Raw genomic sequence first — 15,802 nt, forward strand, 5'->3', positions numbered from 1 at the left:
CTGCATCACAGACAAGCCATCCAGCCAACTGAAAATAAAGGTTGCAGGGAGGATGGACAAGTGGACCACAGTACAGAACTTTGTGTGAGAAAGTATACTCAAAGGGTCAGCACTGTTCTCTGCAGCTATGACCAGGAGTTCTGAAATCCAATGTCAGGGTTGTAGTTGGGGAAGGATCCAGTTGATGTAGTTCACGTAGAAGTCATTGCCATAGATAGAACTAGGAACGAGGTTTTGCTCAGAGTTTGATCGGCTGGAGGCTAGTTTTAAATGTGTGGCTAAAAGAGTGGGAATCAAGGATCTCAATTCATGGGGTACTGGCCCAAGTATTTGAGAACTTGTTGGGAAGGGTTCTTCTTTTACTAGGGTGGGACCTCAATCTTGACTAACTAATGTTTTAGAAAAGGCTTTCAACTAATTAGGGGAAAGGAAGGATTCAGGTGGATTTTGGTCTGAAGAGAGCAGTCAAGGCTGTAGAATGATTTGGATAAAGTCGACCAGATTATGTCAGTGAGGGTCAGAGTTTGCTAGTGTTAAGGCATTAGCAACCAAGGCCATATGAGGGAAAGTAGTAAAATCTTAACATTCAAGGCACTATACTTGCATGCAAAGAATAATCGTGAGAAGGTAGATGAATTAATGGATTCGATGGGTTTGACTTAAAGGCTGTTACTGAGTCGCTGTGGCAGAGTGGCTAAGGTTGAGAACTGAATATTCCAGGATACGTGACTTTTAGAAAAGAAAGGCAAAATAAGCACACGGGTAGGATTAGTAAGGGTCAGATAAAAGCAGTGAGAATAAAGAATCTTAACCCAGAAGATCTTGTATAAATGGGGGATTGATCCCTGAGCCAAGGCTGGAAATCACTTATAGGGTACCCAGCGGTGTTAAATGCTCTCAACTGTTGCCCTACTAAGATGAGTTGACCTGTTGTCTTGCAAATTACTTGGTAAATGTGGGAGCTAAAATGAAGCCATCGATCACTGTTGAACTTAAAGTTGAGTGTTTGTTCAATACAACATAAGCGTATAAGTGCATGAAAATCACAATGGTTGTGCCAAAAAGATTTTGCCGTATAAGACACTTGTTTCCACACTAATAGTCAGTTTGATTTGTCCAGTCATTAGATGGGTGACACAGAACGTCAACGTGCACATATGAACATACTGGTGTGGCGTTGTAAAGTTGCAATGGGGCATCAATTTATAAACGTTGTAATTGCAATTTGTTGTCACTTGGTTGATAAAATTAAGGAAGTGAATGGGTGGCTCAGGGATTGGTGTGGGAGGAATGGGTTTGAATTTATGAGGCATTGGCATCAGTATTAGGGTAGGTGGGACCTGTTCGGGCAGGATGGAGTTGGTCTGAACCGTGCTGGGACCAGAGTCCTGGCGAATCGTGTAAATAGGACTGTAGACAGGGCTTTAAACTAATTAGGGGGGGGGAGGGTGCGAGGGTAGGTGACATTACGGGGTCTAAAGTTAAGGAGAGGGTACAGGTAAGGGAAGAGGCTGAGGATGTCCCAATAATAGAGGGAGTAGGGGGCGTGAGTATGGTTGGTGGCGTTCTGGCAAATAGGGTCCAGGTGAAGGCTGGGATGAAGGCACTTTATCTGAATGCACGAAGCATTCGGAATAAAGTGGATGAGCTGGTGGCGCAGATCAGCACAAATGGATATGATCTGGTGGCCATTACAGAGACGTGGCTGCAAGGTGACAGGGACTGGGAGCTGAATGTCCAGGGGTATCAAGTGTTTAGGAAGGATAGGCGGGAGGAAAAAGGTGGGAGGGAGTAGCTCTGCTGATTAAGAATAGCATCAGGGTGGTAGCAAGGGATGATATAGGAACCAAAGAGCAGAACGTGGAATCGTTGTGGGTGGAGATTAGGAACAGCAAAGGGAGGAAGACGCTGGTGGGTGTCGTCTATAGGCCCCCGAATAATGATCTGGAGGTGGGGCGGGCTGTTAACGCGCAAATAAGTGCGGCTTGCAGGAATGGAACAGCCATAATTATGGGAGATTTCAATCTACGTATTGATTGGTCGACCCATGTTGGACGCGGTGGGCTCGAGGAGGAGTTCTTGGAATGCTGCCGGGATAGTTTCCTTGAACAGTGTGTGTTGGAGCCGACGAGGGAGCGAGCTATCTTGGATCTGGTGTTATGTAATGAGGCGGGTAGAATTAGGGACCTTGCGGTGAAGGATCCTCTTGGGGAGAGTGATCATTGTATGGTGGAGTTTCTGGTGCAGATGGAGGAGGAGAAAGTGGGTTCCCGGACACGCGTCCTTTGTTTGAACAGAAGGGAGTACGGTAGGATGAGAGAAGAATTGGCGAATGTTGACTGGGGGAGCGCGTTGGAAGGTAGGTCTGCTGAGGAGCAGTGGAGGATCTTTAAGGAGATCTTTCTTGGTGCTCAGCAGAAATTTATTCCGATGGTTAAAAAGGACTGTAGGAGGAGAGGTAATAAGCCGTGGATAACGAAGGAGGTGAAGGAAAGTGTTAAATTAAAAGCGGAGGCGTTTAGAGCAGCTAAGAGTAGTGGGCGAGAAGAGGATTGGGAGAGGTTTAAATGTCAACAAAGATTGACAAAGAAGTTGATAAAGAAGGGTAGGAGAAACTATGAAGCTGGGCTAGCGCTTAATATAAAAAAGGATAGCAAGAGTTTTTATAAATATATAAAAAGGAAGAGGCTGGCTAGGGTGAATGTTGGACCCTTAGAGGATGAGAGGGGGGACTTAGTGGTAGGGGATGGGGAAATGGCTGAGGTCTTGAATAACTTTTTTGTTTCGGTCTTCATGGAGGAAGACGTGAATAATTTGCCGGGTGTTAGCGATGGAAAGGTGGTAGGACTGGAGGGTCTCAATGACATTATTGTTACTAGCGAGGTGGTGCTCGACAGACTGGAGGGACTGATTGGGTGGTGAATCTCTGGAATTCTCTGCCCGTTGAGGTGGTGGAGGCTGCCTCGCTAAATATTTTTAAGACGCGGGTTGATGGGTTTTTGATAAGAGAGGGGATTAAGGGTTATGGGGAGAGGGCGGGAATGTGGAACTGAGCCACGACAGATCAGCCTTGATCTTATTGAATGGTGGGGCAGGCTCGAAGGGCTAGATGGCCTACTCCTGCTCCTATTTCTTATGTTCTTATGAACGTTATAAAGTCGAGGATTGCTTATAGGTAAAAAGGAAGCAATTGCTAAAAGTAAATATGATTCACTTGGGGCAGAGCTGGGAGGAAATATAATAGGGATAAGGAAATGATAGTTGTTAAATATTTTTGTCTATCTTCACACAAGAAAAAAAAGTATGGGGAAACATGGTCTAAAGATAATGAGAAATTGAAAATCTTGAATGTTGGTAAATAAATAGTACCGGAGACATTAGTTGTAATAACCAACAAGTTTCCTGGACCTGATGACCTACATCTTAATAGTGGCTGCATAGATGCTTGCATTGACTTTTTTTCTTGCAGAATTCCCTTTTAGATGGGAAGGTGGCAAATGTAATGCTGCTGTTGAAGAAGAGCAACAGGGAAGATCAGTTAGCCAGTGATAAAAATAGATGCTATAATCTTTAATTGAGGACATGGTGTTAAGGAGTTTGCAAATCACAATGTTTAGGCAACTTGCCAGGACAACAGTTGAGAGCATTTAACACCACTGTGTACCCTATGTGATTTCCAGCCTTGGTTCAGGGATCAATCCCCCATTTTTACCAGACTTTCTGGGCTAAGGTTCTTTATTCTTACTGCTTTTATCTGACTCTTACTAACCCTACCCTTGTGTGCCTATTTACCTTTCGTTTCTAAAGAACATTTTATAAAAGGGAAACTGTGTTTAAATAATGTTAGGTTTTTTAAGGTTTAATGCAGAGGCTAGACAAGGGGGAATCAGTGAATATACTATATTTGGATTTTCAGATGGCATCCTCAGGTGCTTCACAAGAAGTTATTGCACAAGGTTAGAGCTCACAGGATTGGTGTTAATATATTAGTATGGATTGAAGGTTGGCTCATGGAGAGAAAATACAGAAGAATAAATAGGCTATTTCCTGGATGGTGGGGAGTGCTGCAAGGATCAATGCTTGGGCTTCAGTTACTTACAATCAAGGACTTGGAGGAGGGGACTGCACCTAATATACCCAAGTTTGCTGATGATATGAAGTTAACTTGGAAAAGTAATTTGTAAGGACGAAAAGAGGCTGCAAAGGGATGGAGACTGGTTAAATGATTGAGCAAGATAGGGGAGAAGTATAAAACTATTGCCTTGCTTGAAGGAATACTAGTAAAGCTGAATGTATTCTAAAAGCAGAGTCTAGTAAATATTGGTAGATAGAGGAATTTGTCCCTGTATTCTCGACATTAACATGCAAGTGCAGCAAGCAACTAGGAAGAAAAATGATACGTTGCCTTCTGTTGCAACATGGCTTTAGAATAAAAGGAAGGACGTCTTGGTGCAACCACGTGTGGCTTTGGTGAGACATGCATGCAGTATTGTGTATGGTTTTTATCTCCTCCTCTTTGAGAGGGTTCACAAAGATTCATTAGGTTGGCTCGTGGGATGAGAGACATGTTATAGAAGAGGAGAGACCCAAACCATTCTCGCCTTGTCTTCATACATGTTACCAGCTCAGCTGCATATTTATAGCATTCTCTTTCTATGTCTGATATTTGACCCTAGCTATCTCTCTGGTAGAATCAGTCTCTGGTCTACTCTAAGCTGATGAGTGTCAGGGGCCTGCACACAACAAATATTTAGAAATTGAGCATGACAAAATAGGAAAGGGAGGACCAACTTTTATTTTGTAAAATGCATGATAATATATCACTCTTGGGAAGATGGTGACATAATTGTCATGTTCCTGAATTAGTAATCCAGGGGCCCAGGCAAATGCTCTGAGAATAGGTCAAATCCCACTAGAGTAGTTGGTGATATTTAAATTCACATTGGAAATGTGGACCATAAAGTTGGTTTCATAGTCACCATTACCATCAATTTTTTTTAACAAAACTGGTTCACTAATGCCCTGTAAGGAAGGAAATCTGCCATCTTTACTCAGTCTGGCCTACATGTGTCTCCAGACCCTCAGCAATATGGTTGACTCTTAAACTGCCCTCTGAAATAGGCTAGCAAGCTACTCTTAGGCATGGGCAATAAATGCTGGCCTTGTCAGTGACTCACACATCTCCAAGAAAGAATAGAAAAAAATGTATCCAGATCACATCAAAAACAGAAGCCAAGTATGAATAGAAATTTGTAGCTCATTATTTGTGAAAGAGGGGTAAGTAAACAATTTTGTTTTCAATTCTCATTACTGTAGGTTTTACGTTTGTCTCTTGCAGGGTGCATGAAAGCTTTGGTGAGCTCGGACACTATTCCTTATGGGTGGCAAAGGCCAACCTGAGTAACACAAGTGGACCAGTCAACTGTAAAGTCATCATTGACCATGAAGCCATTAACAACAAACTTCGTACGTACACTTGTGGAGTGCTGCCACATTTTGTCCTGTTCAGAGTCAAGCGGGTAATGTTCCTTCTTCTAGAGTGCGGGGGGAAAAAAGAGCAATAACTTTTTTATTACTGCCCTAGGAGGGAGAGGGACGCAACAAAGTGTTTCTACTCCTCAAGGTTATAAGTTTTTTTTAATACAAGCCATATCTAGATTGTGTCTCAAAGCTATAATCATTAAGTAATGGTTGGAGTCTGATGACAGTGGCGCGTTAATGCACTATTTGTTGTTTTGTATTCGGTAAGCAATGAGTGTTTTGTTCGTCTGTTTTCTGGGTTAATTTAATTCCTGCCATTTCTATTTGAATTTCGTACACAATGCTTTACTGCATTCTAACAAAACCTTTTTCTTTTCTACAGCTATTTTATATGCATTCCTTGCCTTTGGTGGATTGGCTATTTTGACAAGTTTAGCACAGTTAATACTGGGGTAAGTGCCATGATTTAAAGGAGTTATTAAATGAATGGAAGTTTAATTTTCAGTGCTCATTGATGGAGCCGTATAGGTAGGGCAGGCTGCAGATGGAGTTCATGCTCTGTCCCTGCGTTTCTGATATCAACTTCTGTCTACAATTGGTCTCGGTGCCCCCAGAGCGATAAGCTGCCCTCAGATTTACAGCCCAGAAGGAGCCTGATGCACCGTTTTGTTTGGATTCTTTTCTACGCTCTCAATTTTTTCCGTTCTTAGTAAACTTCCAAAAGCTCAATGGATTCTGCTTCCATTATTGTTTCTAGTCTGCATTCTACATCCTGACTGCGTCTGCGTACTTTTTGGTTAATAAATTTTTGTCCTGGTTACCTGCTAAATAAATGTAATTGCTTTTGATCAACCTCATCAAAATTCCATAAGTTTGGATTCCTCTGTCCAAGCTCCTTTTGACCGAATGAAGGAGCTCCAATTTCTTAGGTTTTTCTCATGTTTGAGCCTATTATCCCAGGACCTATAGACCTACAGTTCACTTTTCCCAGTCTCGACACCACCCAGCGTTTCAGTTCCTGCTCAATATCTAAGCACCTCTGCTGAATTAGTACTGGCAGTGTTGCGAACCAAAGAAGAGATTTGAGGATGATTACCAGTGCTTAAAATTATAAGAGGATGAGGCAGTACTGAGCAAGAGGTCTGGGACAAGAGCATGTAGGTTTATGATTAAATGTAGAAGGTTATGTTCACAACATAGAACAGGCAAAAATCTTTTGTGCATGGTGACTCTGGAATGTATGACTGAAGTTAGTGATTGGAACTGCGTATGTATTCAGGAATGTTGAGTGGGTGCTGAGGGAAAGAGGGCAACGGGTATAAAGCTGTTGCTTATGTGATACGAAGATGGACGATGTTTTAAGCCGTGCAGAGAGAAACACAATTGCTAACAGTAATTGATCGATTTAATGAAAGGGCAAAACTATGGGAAATGAGTTTCAATGTAGGCAAATTTGAGGCCATGCTGTTTGTACCTGAAAAGGATGCAACAGGTTGCATTTGGAATGATGAAAAGCTAGAAACAATGGAAGCCCAAAGAGACATGTGGGAAACGGGTGAGTTGGGGACTTCAGAAGTCATGCTTCAGCTGTGCAAAGCCCTAGTCTGACTACATTTGGAGTGCTGTGAGCAGTTTGGGCACCACTCCTTAGGAAGGATGTATTGGCTTTGGAGGAAGTGCTGTGTTTATTTACTAGAATGATTCCTGGACTCCCTAATTTATAAAGCAAGATTAAACAAACCAGGGCTGTAATCCAGGAATTAGAAGGTTATGGGATAATTTGAACCAAATTTAAGTTGTTACAAGGAACTCGGTTTCTCCCAATCTACCCTGTTGCTTGCAAGCTGATCTGGGACGAAGGTTTAAATGCAAAAGTCAAAAAATCAGTGCCAGAACTTTTTTTGGAGAGAAGTTAGGAAACAGTTCGTCTTACAAAAGTTGGTAGAAGTTTGAAACACTCTTCTGCAAGCAGCAAATGATCGTTTAATTGCTAATCTTAAAACTGAGATTTTACATTCTTGCCCCTCTGTGGTATTGCATAATAAGGGGCAACAACAGAATTAGATTGTAAATTGTCTATGATCTCATTGAAAAAGGCTGGAGGAGAGACATGGCTTGCTCCTGTTTCTATATTTCCATTTAGGGTCGAGCACCAGCAGCGACTGGGCCAAGCAGCCTGTCCTTGTATTATGATTTCTCAAACCATGTTTGTGGTGAAGGTAGAAAAGGAGCGCCCCTGAGATGGCATTGAAGTGGCTTGATGCTCTCCACAGTCAAACATGGGCAAATCGTCACCCAGGAAAATGACCCACTGTGATTGGCAGCTGTGGGATACAACGGAGCAAATGCCTTCAAGATGCAGGGTGTTGTGGAGGAAGATTGAAATGGAACAAATGGTTCTTAAGCAAAAGGATGAGTGGGGAAGGGAAGTTTAATTTCTGATTTATCTCTTCTTGCCTCCAGACTTCGTTCTGTTAGAAACGTGTTGTTCCACTTTTCAAATCGCGTTGAGATGGAACGGTTAATCAATTCGGTAAGTGACGAACAGTGTCACGTTTATTTGTTTGAAAATGCGTGTAGAAAAGAGAAAATGTGCACCATCTGTACTTCATAGGTTATGTTAGAATATCAGAGGATGCAGATGAGAAATCTAGGAATCTTGAATTTGAGTTTGTTTATTAATGTTGAAAGTAGGCTTACATTAACACTGCAACGAAGTAACTGAAAATTCTCTAGTCACCACACTCTGGTGCCTGTTCGGGTACACTGAGGAAAGATTTAGCATGGCCAATGTACCTAACCTTGGTGGACAAAGTACTTATCCAGTGCTCAGAAAAGCTATCCGAATGTTAAACTGGAAGTCAGGGGAGATTGTGATCGGTCGGACCCTATCACTAACTGTGTCCAGTTCTGGTTACTGAGATACAAGGGAAATATTCAAACTGTGGACGCAGTGCAGAGTAGACCCATATGGCTTTTCCCAGAGTTGGGATTCTGAGCTGAAGGAAAGATTGGGGAAAGTTGGGCTTTTCAGCCAGAAATGGGAATGCCTGAAGGCCTTAATTTTAGTTCTTCGGGTGAGGGACTGTTTTATTTATATCTTTGCTTGATGACAAATAGTACCTGTTCATAGAACTTATTTGGTTTATCCGCCTTTAAAATTTTGCTGCCATTTGATTAGAACATACTTTAAAAATCTAAAACATGTGCTTTCTTCAAAGGAGCTAGGATCACCGAACCATGTTACTGACAATACAAGCCACTCAAATCTGGTGCCAGGACAGAATTCAGGCTCCTATCGACTTCGTTCACTAGACACCTTTCGAGGGTAACTTGATTTCGGACTCTTGCAAAGGAAGCCCTTGCTGTTATTAAATGCTGATGTGTGTCTGTCAGTCTGCCTCCGGCAAGCTCCATTATTTAAGTAGAGCCATTATTTTAATGAAACACTGATATTAAAAGCAGCCATTCTTCTCTACACCATCATGTTTGTACAGGGACTATTGTGCCAAATGGCCTGTTTGCTGTATATTCTATATTATGGCTTACAAGTGAGATTATTTGAAGGGTGAAGTATTGGTCGAGATGTAACTAGATTTCTGTATGATCTTCCAGACTGGCTTTGGTGATCATGATCTTTGTTAACTATGGAGGTGGGAAATACTGGTTCTTCAAACATGAAAATTGGAATGGTAAGTTACATAACTTTTTTCTGTACATGTGTTTGCAGTCAATCACCAGTCTGGCCTGCATGGTAGCCACTGTTATATTGTGAATGAATTGCTCTTTGAAATAAGGATTCAGAGGGCCTGTTTTTAACACTGATCTTCCTTGCTCGTGTCATGCTGTGCGTTGTATAAATGCTGGCATAGTCTTGTCCATTCACTGATGTTATGTAAACTCATCTGGACACAGCATAGGAAAATGTAGGTTCATTTCGGTTGATAGTGTTTGTGTCATTTAAGACGTTTTTAGTGTTATTAGTCTAAAAATGTTTGTGCATTTTTGTGTGCAGTTGCTGCCTTGATCTGTAATGCTTGTGTTTTCTGAATTCTAATTTTATAGGGTTAACAGTAGCAGATTTGGTATTTCCATGGTAAGCAGTTTTTTTATATGATGTGTTTGTGTTGTCAAATCAACTTTGCAGTCCAAGACTAATAATTACTTATAATCATAAATAACAAAGATGTTCTCCATAAAGACGTGGGTTGAAGGCTCATTTTGAGGACTGTCTGGTCTGACAGTTCAATATGATACTGAGGACATGCTACAATGTCAGAGAAGCCACCTTTTGGAGGCGACTGTTTACCAAAGCCCCAGGTGAACTTTAAAGATGGCACTGTTTTGAAGAAGAGCACGGGAGTTCATCTCCATTCCAGCCAACGTTGATTCCTCAGGCAGCTTCACTAAAAATAGATTCTAGTCATGCTTGTGGGAGCTTGCCAAGTGCCATGTTTCCTGCCTACTTTCTGGCTACTTTTCGATGTACTTCATTGGCTGTAAAGCGATGTAGGATAAGAGGGTCAGTTAGCTCAATTAGTTGGATGGCTGGTTCGCGATGCGGAGCGATGCCAACCGTGCAGGTTCAGTTCCTGCACTGGCTGAGGTTATTCATTTGGACTCAACCTTGCCCCATGCTGAAGGTGTGGTGACTTTCAGGGTTACATCACCACCATCAGCTCACACTCAAAGTGGTGGGTATCTGGGAGCATGGCGACATTTCAAGTTGCAATGTCCTAAAGTTGTATGAAACCTTTCTCTGGAGAAGTCGGTGCAAAAAAGTGGTATAGCTGGCACTGACATGAAGTGAAAGTGAGATTTTGTTTACTGAGGTACATATTTTTAATGTGCTTTTCCCGTGAATTCAGTCATTTTTAACATTGGAAACAGTTTGAATTCTTCAAAAATACAAATGATGCCAAACTACACAGGGCATGGGTTTCCACTCAATCAATTTAAACAAATAACATGAATCATAGAATCCCTGCAGTGCAGAAGGAAACAATCCCACCCAGGTCCTATCCCCACAGCCCCACACATTTACCCCACTAATCTCCCTGACACCAAGGGGCAATTTAGCATGGCCAATCCACCTCACCTGCATATCTTTGGAATGTAGGAGGAAACTGGAGCATCCAGAAGAAAGCCACGCAGACGCGAGGAGAACGTGCAGACTCCACACACAGATCCAAGGCCAAAATTGAACCTGGGTCCCTGGCGCTGTGAAGCAGCAGTGCTAACCATTTGTGCCATCCTAAGCAAGTTAAGCAACTTTGAATTCAGAGGAAAACCTGGAGTGAATACCTTAAAACTTGTATTAAACAAGAGGCTGTTTTTAATTAATTTCATTCATTTAAATTGAAACAATGGAAAACATCACCTGTGCAGTTTAATTAAAAATTCATAATTTGTATTTTTGAAGAATTCAATTAGTTGCCAAGCTTAAAAGCAAGTTGACATGCTTTTTGCTTTTGAACGCATGAATGTGTCTAACCAAGAATCTTCTGGATTTAGGTTTGTGTTTATCATGGGAACATCTATTGCCCTCTCCCTGAACCCAGCGTTGCAGGCCAATCGCTCCAGGTGGAGACTGTTGGGTAAAGTTGCTTGGAGAACTGCAGCCTTGGTATTACTTGGGATCTTTATCATCAACCCAAACTACTGCAAGGGGCCACGTAAGTGTTCGTTTGGACAGGTGCTTGACTTTTAATCCATTTTCTTTATGTAGTGATTAGCATTCAGCATGGCAGTCTCTCAACCCCAGTTTACTGTGTTTGTTTAGTTACTTTCCATTGAAACTGTGTGGCAAATGGCAGGGGGAATCAGTACATGGCTTGCACACAATTTAAATTTCAATTTAGAATTGTATCCTCTTTACAAAAAAAAAATTGGTGTGTTGCTGATGGTGAGCGTGGTCAACCAAACAGTGGAGGACTTGAGTCACATATAAACCAGACTTGGGGGAGGTATTTATTTCCTTCCCTGAAGGACTTGGTGAATCGGGTTTGAATGACAACTGGAAGTTTTCAGTGGTGTTGTTTTGGTCCCTGGAGTGACTGTATATATTTATTGAATTCAGTTTCCAATGGTAGAAGTTGAACTCCCAACTTCTGAATTATTAGTACAGTACTGTAACCAGTTGGTTACATACTTGAGGGATGGCTTGCGTGGAAGCGGAAGGCACGTGAATGCACAAATGTTGAAATTGGGAATAATCTTGATGGGTTGTTCAGTTTTCTGAATCTGCTCCGTATGCAGAAACACAGAAGGAAGTTGATAAAGAGCAATCCAGCTTAATCTCATTTTCTAGCTGTTGGTTCGTAACTCTACAGGTTATGGTATTTCAAAGTGCATATGCAAATATATATATTTGATGGGGGTTTCTGTCTCTACCATCATTTCCAAGAAATGAACTCCAGGTGTCCATCACCCTCTGAGTTAAGAACTTTCTCCCCTCCAATTCTTCTATCAATTATTTTTAGATCTATTCCCTGTGGTTAGCAACCCCACTCTGTTAAGGGAAGTTGGTCTCTCATAACTTTGCACACTTAAATTAAATCTCCCTTCGACCTCCTGTTGCTCAGAAAATAAACCCAGTCTATTCACCCTTTCCTCATAGTAAAAATTGGCAACATTTTCATAATTCTCTTGTGTACCACCTCTAGTGTATTCACATCCTCCTTGTAATACTGAGCCCAGAACAATATGCACAAGGCATTTAATACAGTTCCAGCCTCTCTGCTCTTATGCTCTGCCTTGGTCAAGGAAAGTATAAGTTTCTCATATGTTGCCTTAATCATCCTATTTACCTGTCCTGCTACCTTAGGGATCTGTGGGCGAACACTCCAAGATTTCTGTTTCTCTCTGCAATTCTGAGGTCTATCGTTTATTGTATATCCAGTTGTGTTCTCTTACACTTCTTCTCTGGATTTAATTCTATTTCTTTCTTTCCTGCTTCCCCACTAGGTCTATTCATAACTTCCTACTTTCTTCCTCACTATCAATTATGTGACCAATTATATCTATAAATTTCTTAATCATGCCCCCTACATTTAAGCCTAAAATGTTGATATATGTCAGGAAGAGGAAAGGACTAAGCTGTGTGGAATCACATTATCTGTTTCCGCACACAAAGTTACCTTTTTAGCCTCTAATCAGCCCTCCCTGTTCCTTGGTTATCTTGTTTTTTTATGTATTTGTAAAGATTCCTTGGGTTTTACTTGCAAATATTTTTCATGCCCTTTCTTGCTTCCCTAGTTGCGTCTTCTGTTTCACCCCCGTGCTTTCTATACTCCTGTAGGCTTTCTGCAGTATTCAGCTCTCGACATCTGATATAAACTTACCTCCTTTGCCTTATCTTACCCTGTGAACTGTTTGACATCCAGATGGCTCTAAACATGAGACATGTCCTTTTTCTTTGTCAGACCGTATTAATCCTAAACCACCTTTGTCTTCTTGAATGCCTCCCACTTTGACACAGGTTTATCTTCAAGAACCTATTTTCTGTCCACTTTTTATGAGACTGATGAGCAATAGATGCTAGAGCACTTAGTACTTTCTTATTTTCCCTGCCAATTTTAAGTTTTCTCCTATAAATGGGGTTGTCTAATGGTTCTGACAGCGCTGCAATACAATGATGATTTCTCCTTTTTTATGTATTATTTTCAAAGATGTAAAAGTTCTTGTATCCAATCGAGTTGGCCATGACAATTGAGGTCTGTTGAATGAGGCGAGGAGACAGTTATAACCTGATGATCTGTTAGAATATTGTTGAAAAGAGAGATGTGTTGCTGAAGCTTTTCATCTTGCATTTAACCGGACAAGGGCAAGAATCTCAAGTCTAAACGATCATAAATTTTACGACAAAAGAAGATGGTGCTGATTGGTTCGCAAGCCAATAATAATTGGTGGCAATCAGTCAAGCTTAGAATGTGGCTCATTCATGCTTGCTTGAAGTGACACACATTCATACACAGGAGTCTACTTTCTGCAAACAAAAAGAATATGTTCAAGCCTTGTGCCGTTTGAATTACCGAGGAGCTTTAGAGCGTATTGCTATCTGTTGCTTTCATTACACAACCTAAGTCAATCAAAGTCAACTTGCCAAACAACTGGCACCCTTTCTCCCACGGTATAAATTGTTGTTTGAAATGTGGCATTCTTGTATTTGTCCTGATGAATCCAAGTTGAAAAGCTTCAGCGTCATGTTGTTGTTTTCAGCAATGTTGCAAGTTCTATACTCACAAGCGACAGTTGTTAGAATATTAAAGGCAGTTGAAAATGATTCAGTTGATGATTTGTGGATCCAGGTTGGTGCAGCACAGTCAGCTGAGGATTACTGCAATGACAAATTATTTTCATTGCATTGCTTCCACTTCATGCAGTCTCCTAATTGCTTACTAATTTTGCCAGCTGAGGGTATGAAAGGATCATGGAACAAGGCAACTGGGTGGAGTTGAATTGCGATAATGGTCGATCAAGTTGGAGGCACTGAATGACCTCTTCCTGTTCCTGTAGTTACTCATTTGGGACAGCCAATTAGCACTGATTTTAGACAAAATATTATTTTTATGAACACTGGTGCATTAAAAGCTTCTTAGTTTTTAATATCTAAGTTTGTTTATTAGTATTGCGAGTAGGCTTACACTGCATTGAAGCTACTATGAAAATCCCCTAGAGGTACCAGGTAATTATATTTAATGAGAATTTTTACGGAAGCTTGATACAACTTATAAAATGAGCTTTCAACGTGCAATCCCCCTTGAGTGCACAAGAGTACTGAAGGAGACAGCATCAAGGATGCAAACTTCTAAGTTAATTGAATTCTCTCTATAGTGGTTTTATCTCTCATTATGGAGAGAAATTAGGGGATTTCAAACATGGGTCTTATGGTAGCAAGTGGGATGGAAGAAGTGAACCCCTCCCAAGATGTTCAGTGTTTTTGGGGTTGAGCCAGGGCAAGGCAACCTGGGCAAACTGAGAAATGACCAGTTCAGTGTAATTAGAGCCCGAGTCTGCAGATCTCATTCCATGTGAAGCCAGGAGAAACTAGTGAGCCTCCCTGCTTCCACAGCAAAATTGTGACCACTGACAGCCCAGGCTTGCCCCAAGGAGTAATGGACAAATAGATTGTGTAGAGATTCAGCGAAGGCAGTGTAAGCACGTGTTGATCAGAATGTATTGAATTATCAGTTGGATAAATAATTAGTTAGAAGCATGGTGAAAGATAAGTACATAGAGGAATCTGTGTTTGGAAGTTAGCCAGTCAATTATGCAAAACAAAGGGGGGAATGCATGGTCTCAGTTTTACACAATTTGAATTTTTTGGGAGGGTCCAGGGCTAACAACAAATCTGACTTGTTCTCGAGAGGATGAATGGTTGATGGTGTCATCTGTGGAAGGTACAGACTCATTGGGCTGAAGAGTTGTTTCTGATTCTGTGCTTTCCTCTTCCCCATAGTTTCCTGGGATACTCTGCGAATCCCTGGTGTACTTCAGAGGCTGGGTCTGACCTATGGTGTGGTTGCTGTCATGGAACTGCTGTGTGGAAAATGTTGGCCTGAAGTTCTCTCATTGGTAAAGAAACTTCTGATTTCTCTGCAGCCTTGGTTCACACTCGAATAAATGTGACATTTCATTCTTTGCTTTCAGAAATGTGCTATGTTAAGTCCTGTACAAAGACAATTGTCATTCTTTGTTAACTTGTATGTATATGTTTCAAAATTGTAAATGTTAATGAAGAGTATTTAGACCATGAATTGCTTGGAGTTGGTAATGAGTCCTTGTTAAGGACATGATGGTGTAATTTTGGGTTGGGTTGCCTTAGCATTTTCTCAGCTGTAACATCTGTCACAAAGCATGCTGCTCGTACTCGAGTGAGTATTGGGGAATCTAAAGCACCCAGCAGTGTTCAACTTGCAGATGTTAAGCTTGCCTCCTGATACTTTGCTTGCTAGTCACAAGAGTAGCAACATAGGAATTAGGAGCAGAAGTAGGCAAATTCAGCCCTTTGAGCCTGTCCTGCCATTCAATCTGGCTGATTTCTCCCTAGACTCAAATCCACCTCTTCACCTGTTCCCCATATCCCTCTTTCGCTTTTTAATATGAGAATAGAATCTATCTCCCTCTTAAAACCATTTAACGATTCAGACTTCACTGCACTTGGGGCAGCCAGTTCCACAATTTCACTATCCTCTGCGAGAAGTAGTTCCTCATTTTGCCTCACAACCTATAACTGTGACCTCTTGTTCTAGATTGCCCCATAAGAGGGAACATTTGGTCTACATTTAGTTTATCAATCCCTTAAAATTTTATATATCTC

At 41.4% G+C, this 15,802-nt stretch overlaps 1 protein-coding gene across 1 annotated transcript in view; it reads left to right on the top strand.

The window, feature by feature from the left end:
* hgsnat (heparan-alpha-glucosaminide N-acetyltransferase) overlaps nt 1–15,802 on the top strand; it is a 43,426-nt gene that overhangs the window by 11,148 nt on the left and 16,476 nt on the right. Inside the window, exons 4-11 of the mRNA XM_080195044.1 lie at nt 5,339–5,466; nt 5,864–5,933; nt 7,945–8,014; nt 8,703–8,809; nt 9,097–9,173; nt 9,547–9,577; nt 10,996–11,156; nt 14,942–15,057. Coding sequence (XP_080051170.1) covers nt 5,339–5,466; nt 5,864–5,933; nt 7,945–8,014; nt 8,703–8,809; nt 9,097–9,173; nt 9,547–9,577; nt 10,996–11,156; nt 14,942–15,057 — 760 coding nt within the window. The remainder of the gene's footprint in view (nt 1–5,338; nt 5,467–5,863; nt 5,934–7,944; nt 8,015–8,702; nt 8,810–9,096; nt 9,174–9,546; nt 9,578–10,995; nt 11,157–14,941; nt 15,058–15,802) is intronic.

Source organism: Carcharhinus amblyrhynchos, chromosome 1 (genome assembly GCF_965287045.1).
Source record: "Carcharhinus amblyrhynchos chromosome 1, sCarAmb.v2.hapA, whole genome shotgun sequence".
Lineage (NCBI taxonomy): Eukaryota > Metazoa > Chordata > Chondrichthyes > Carcharhiniformes > Carcharhinidae > Carcharhinus > Carcharhinus amblyrhynchos.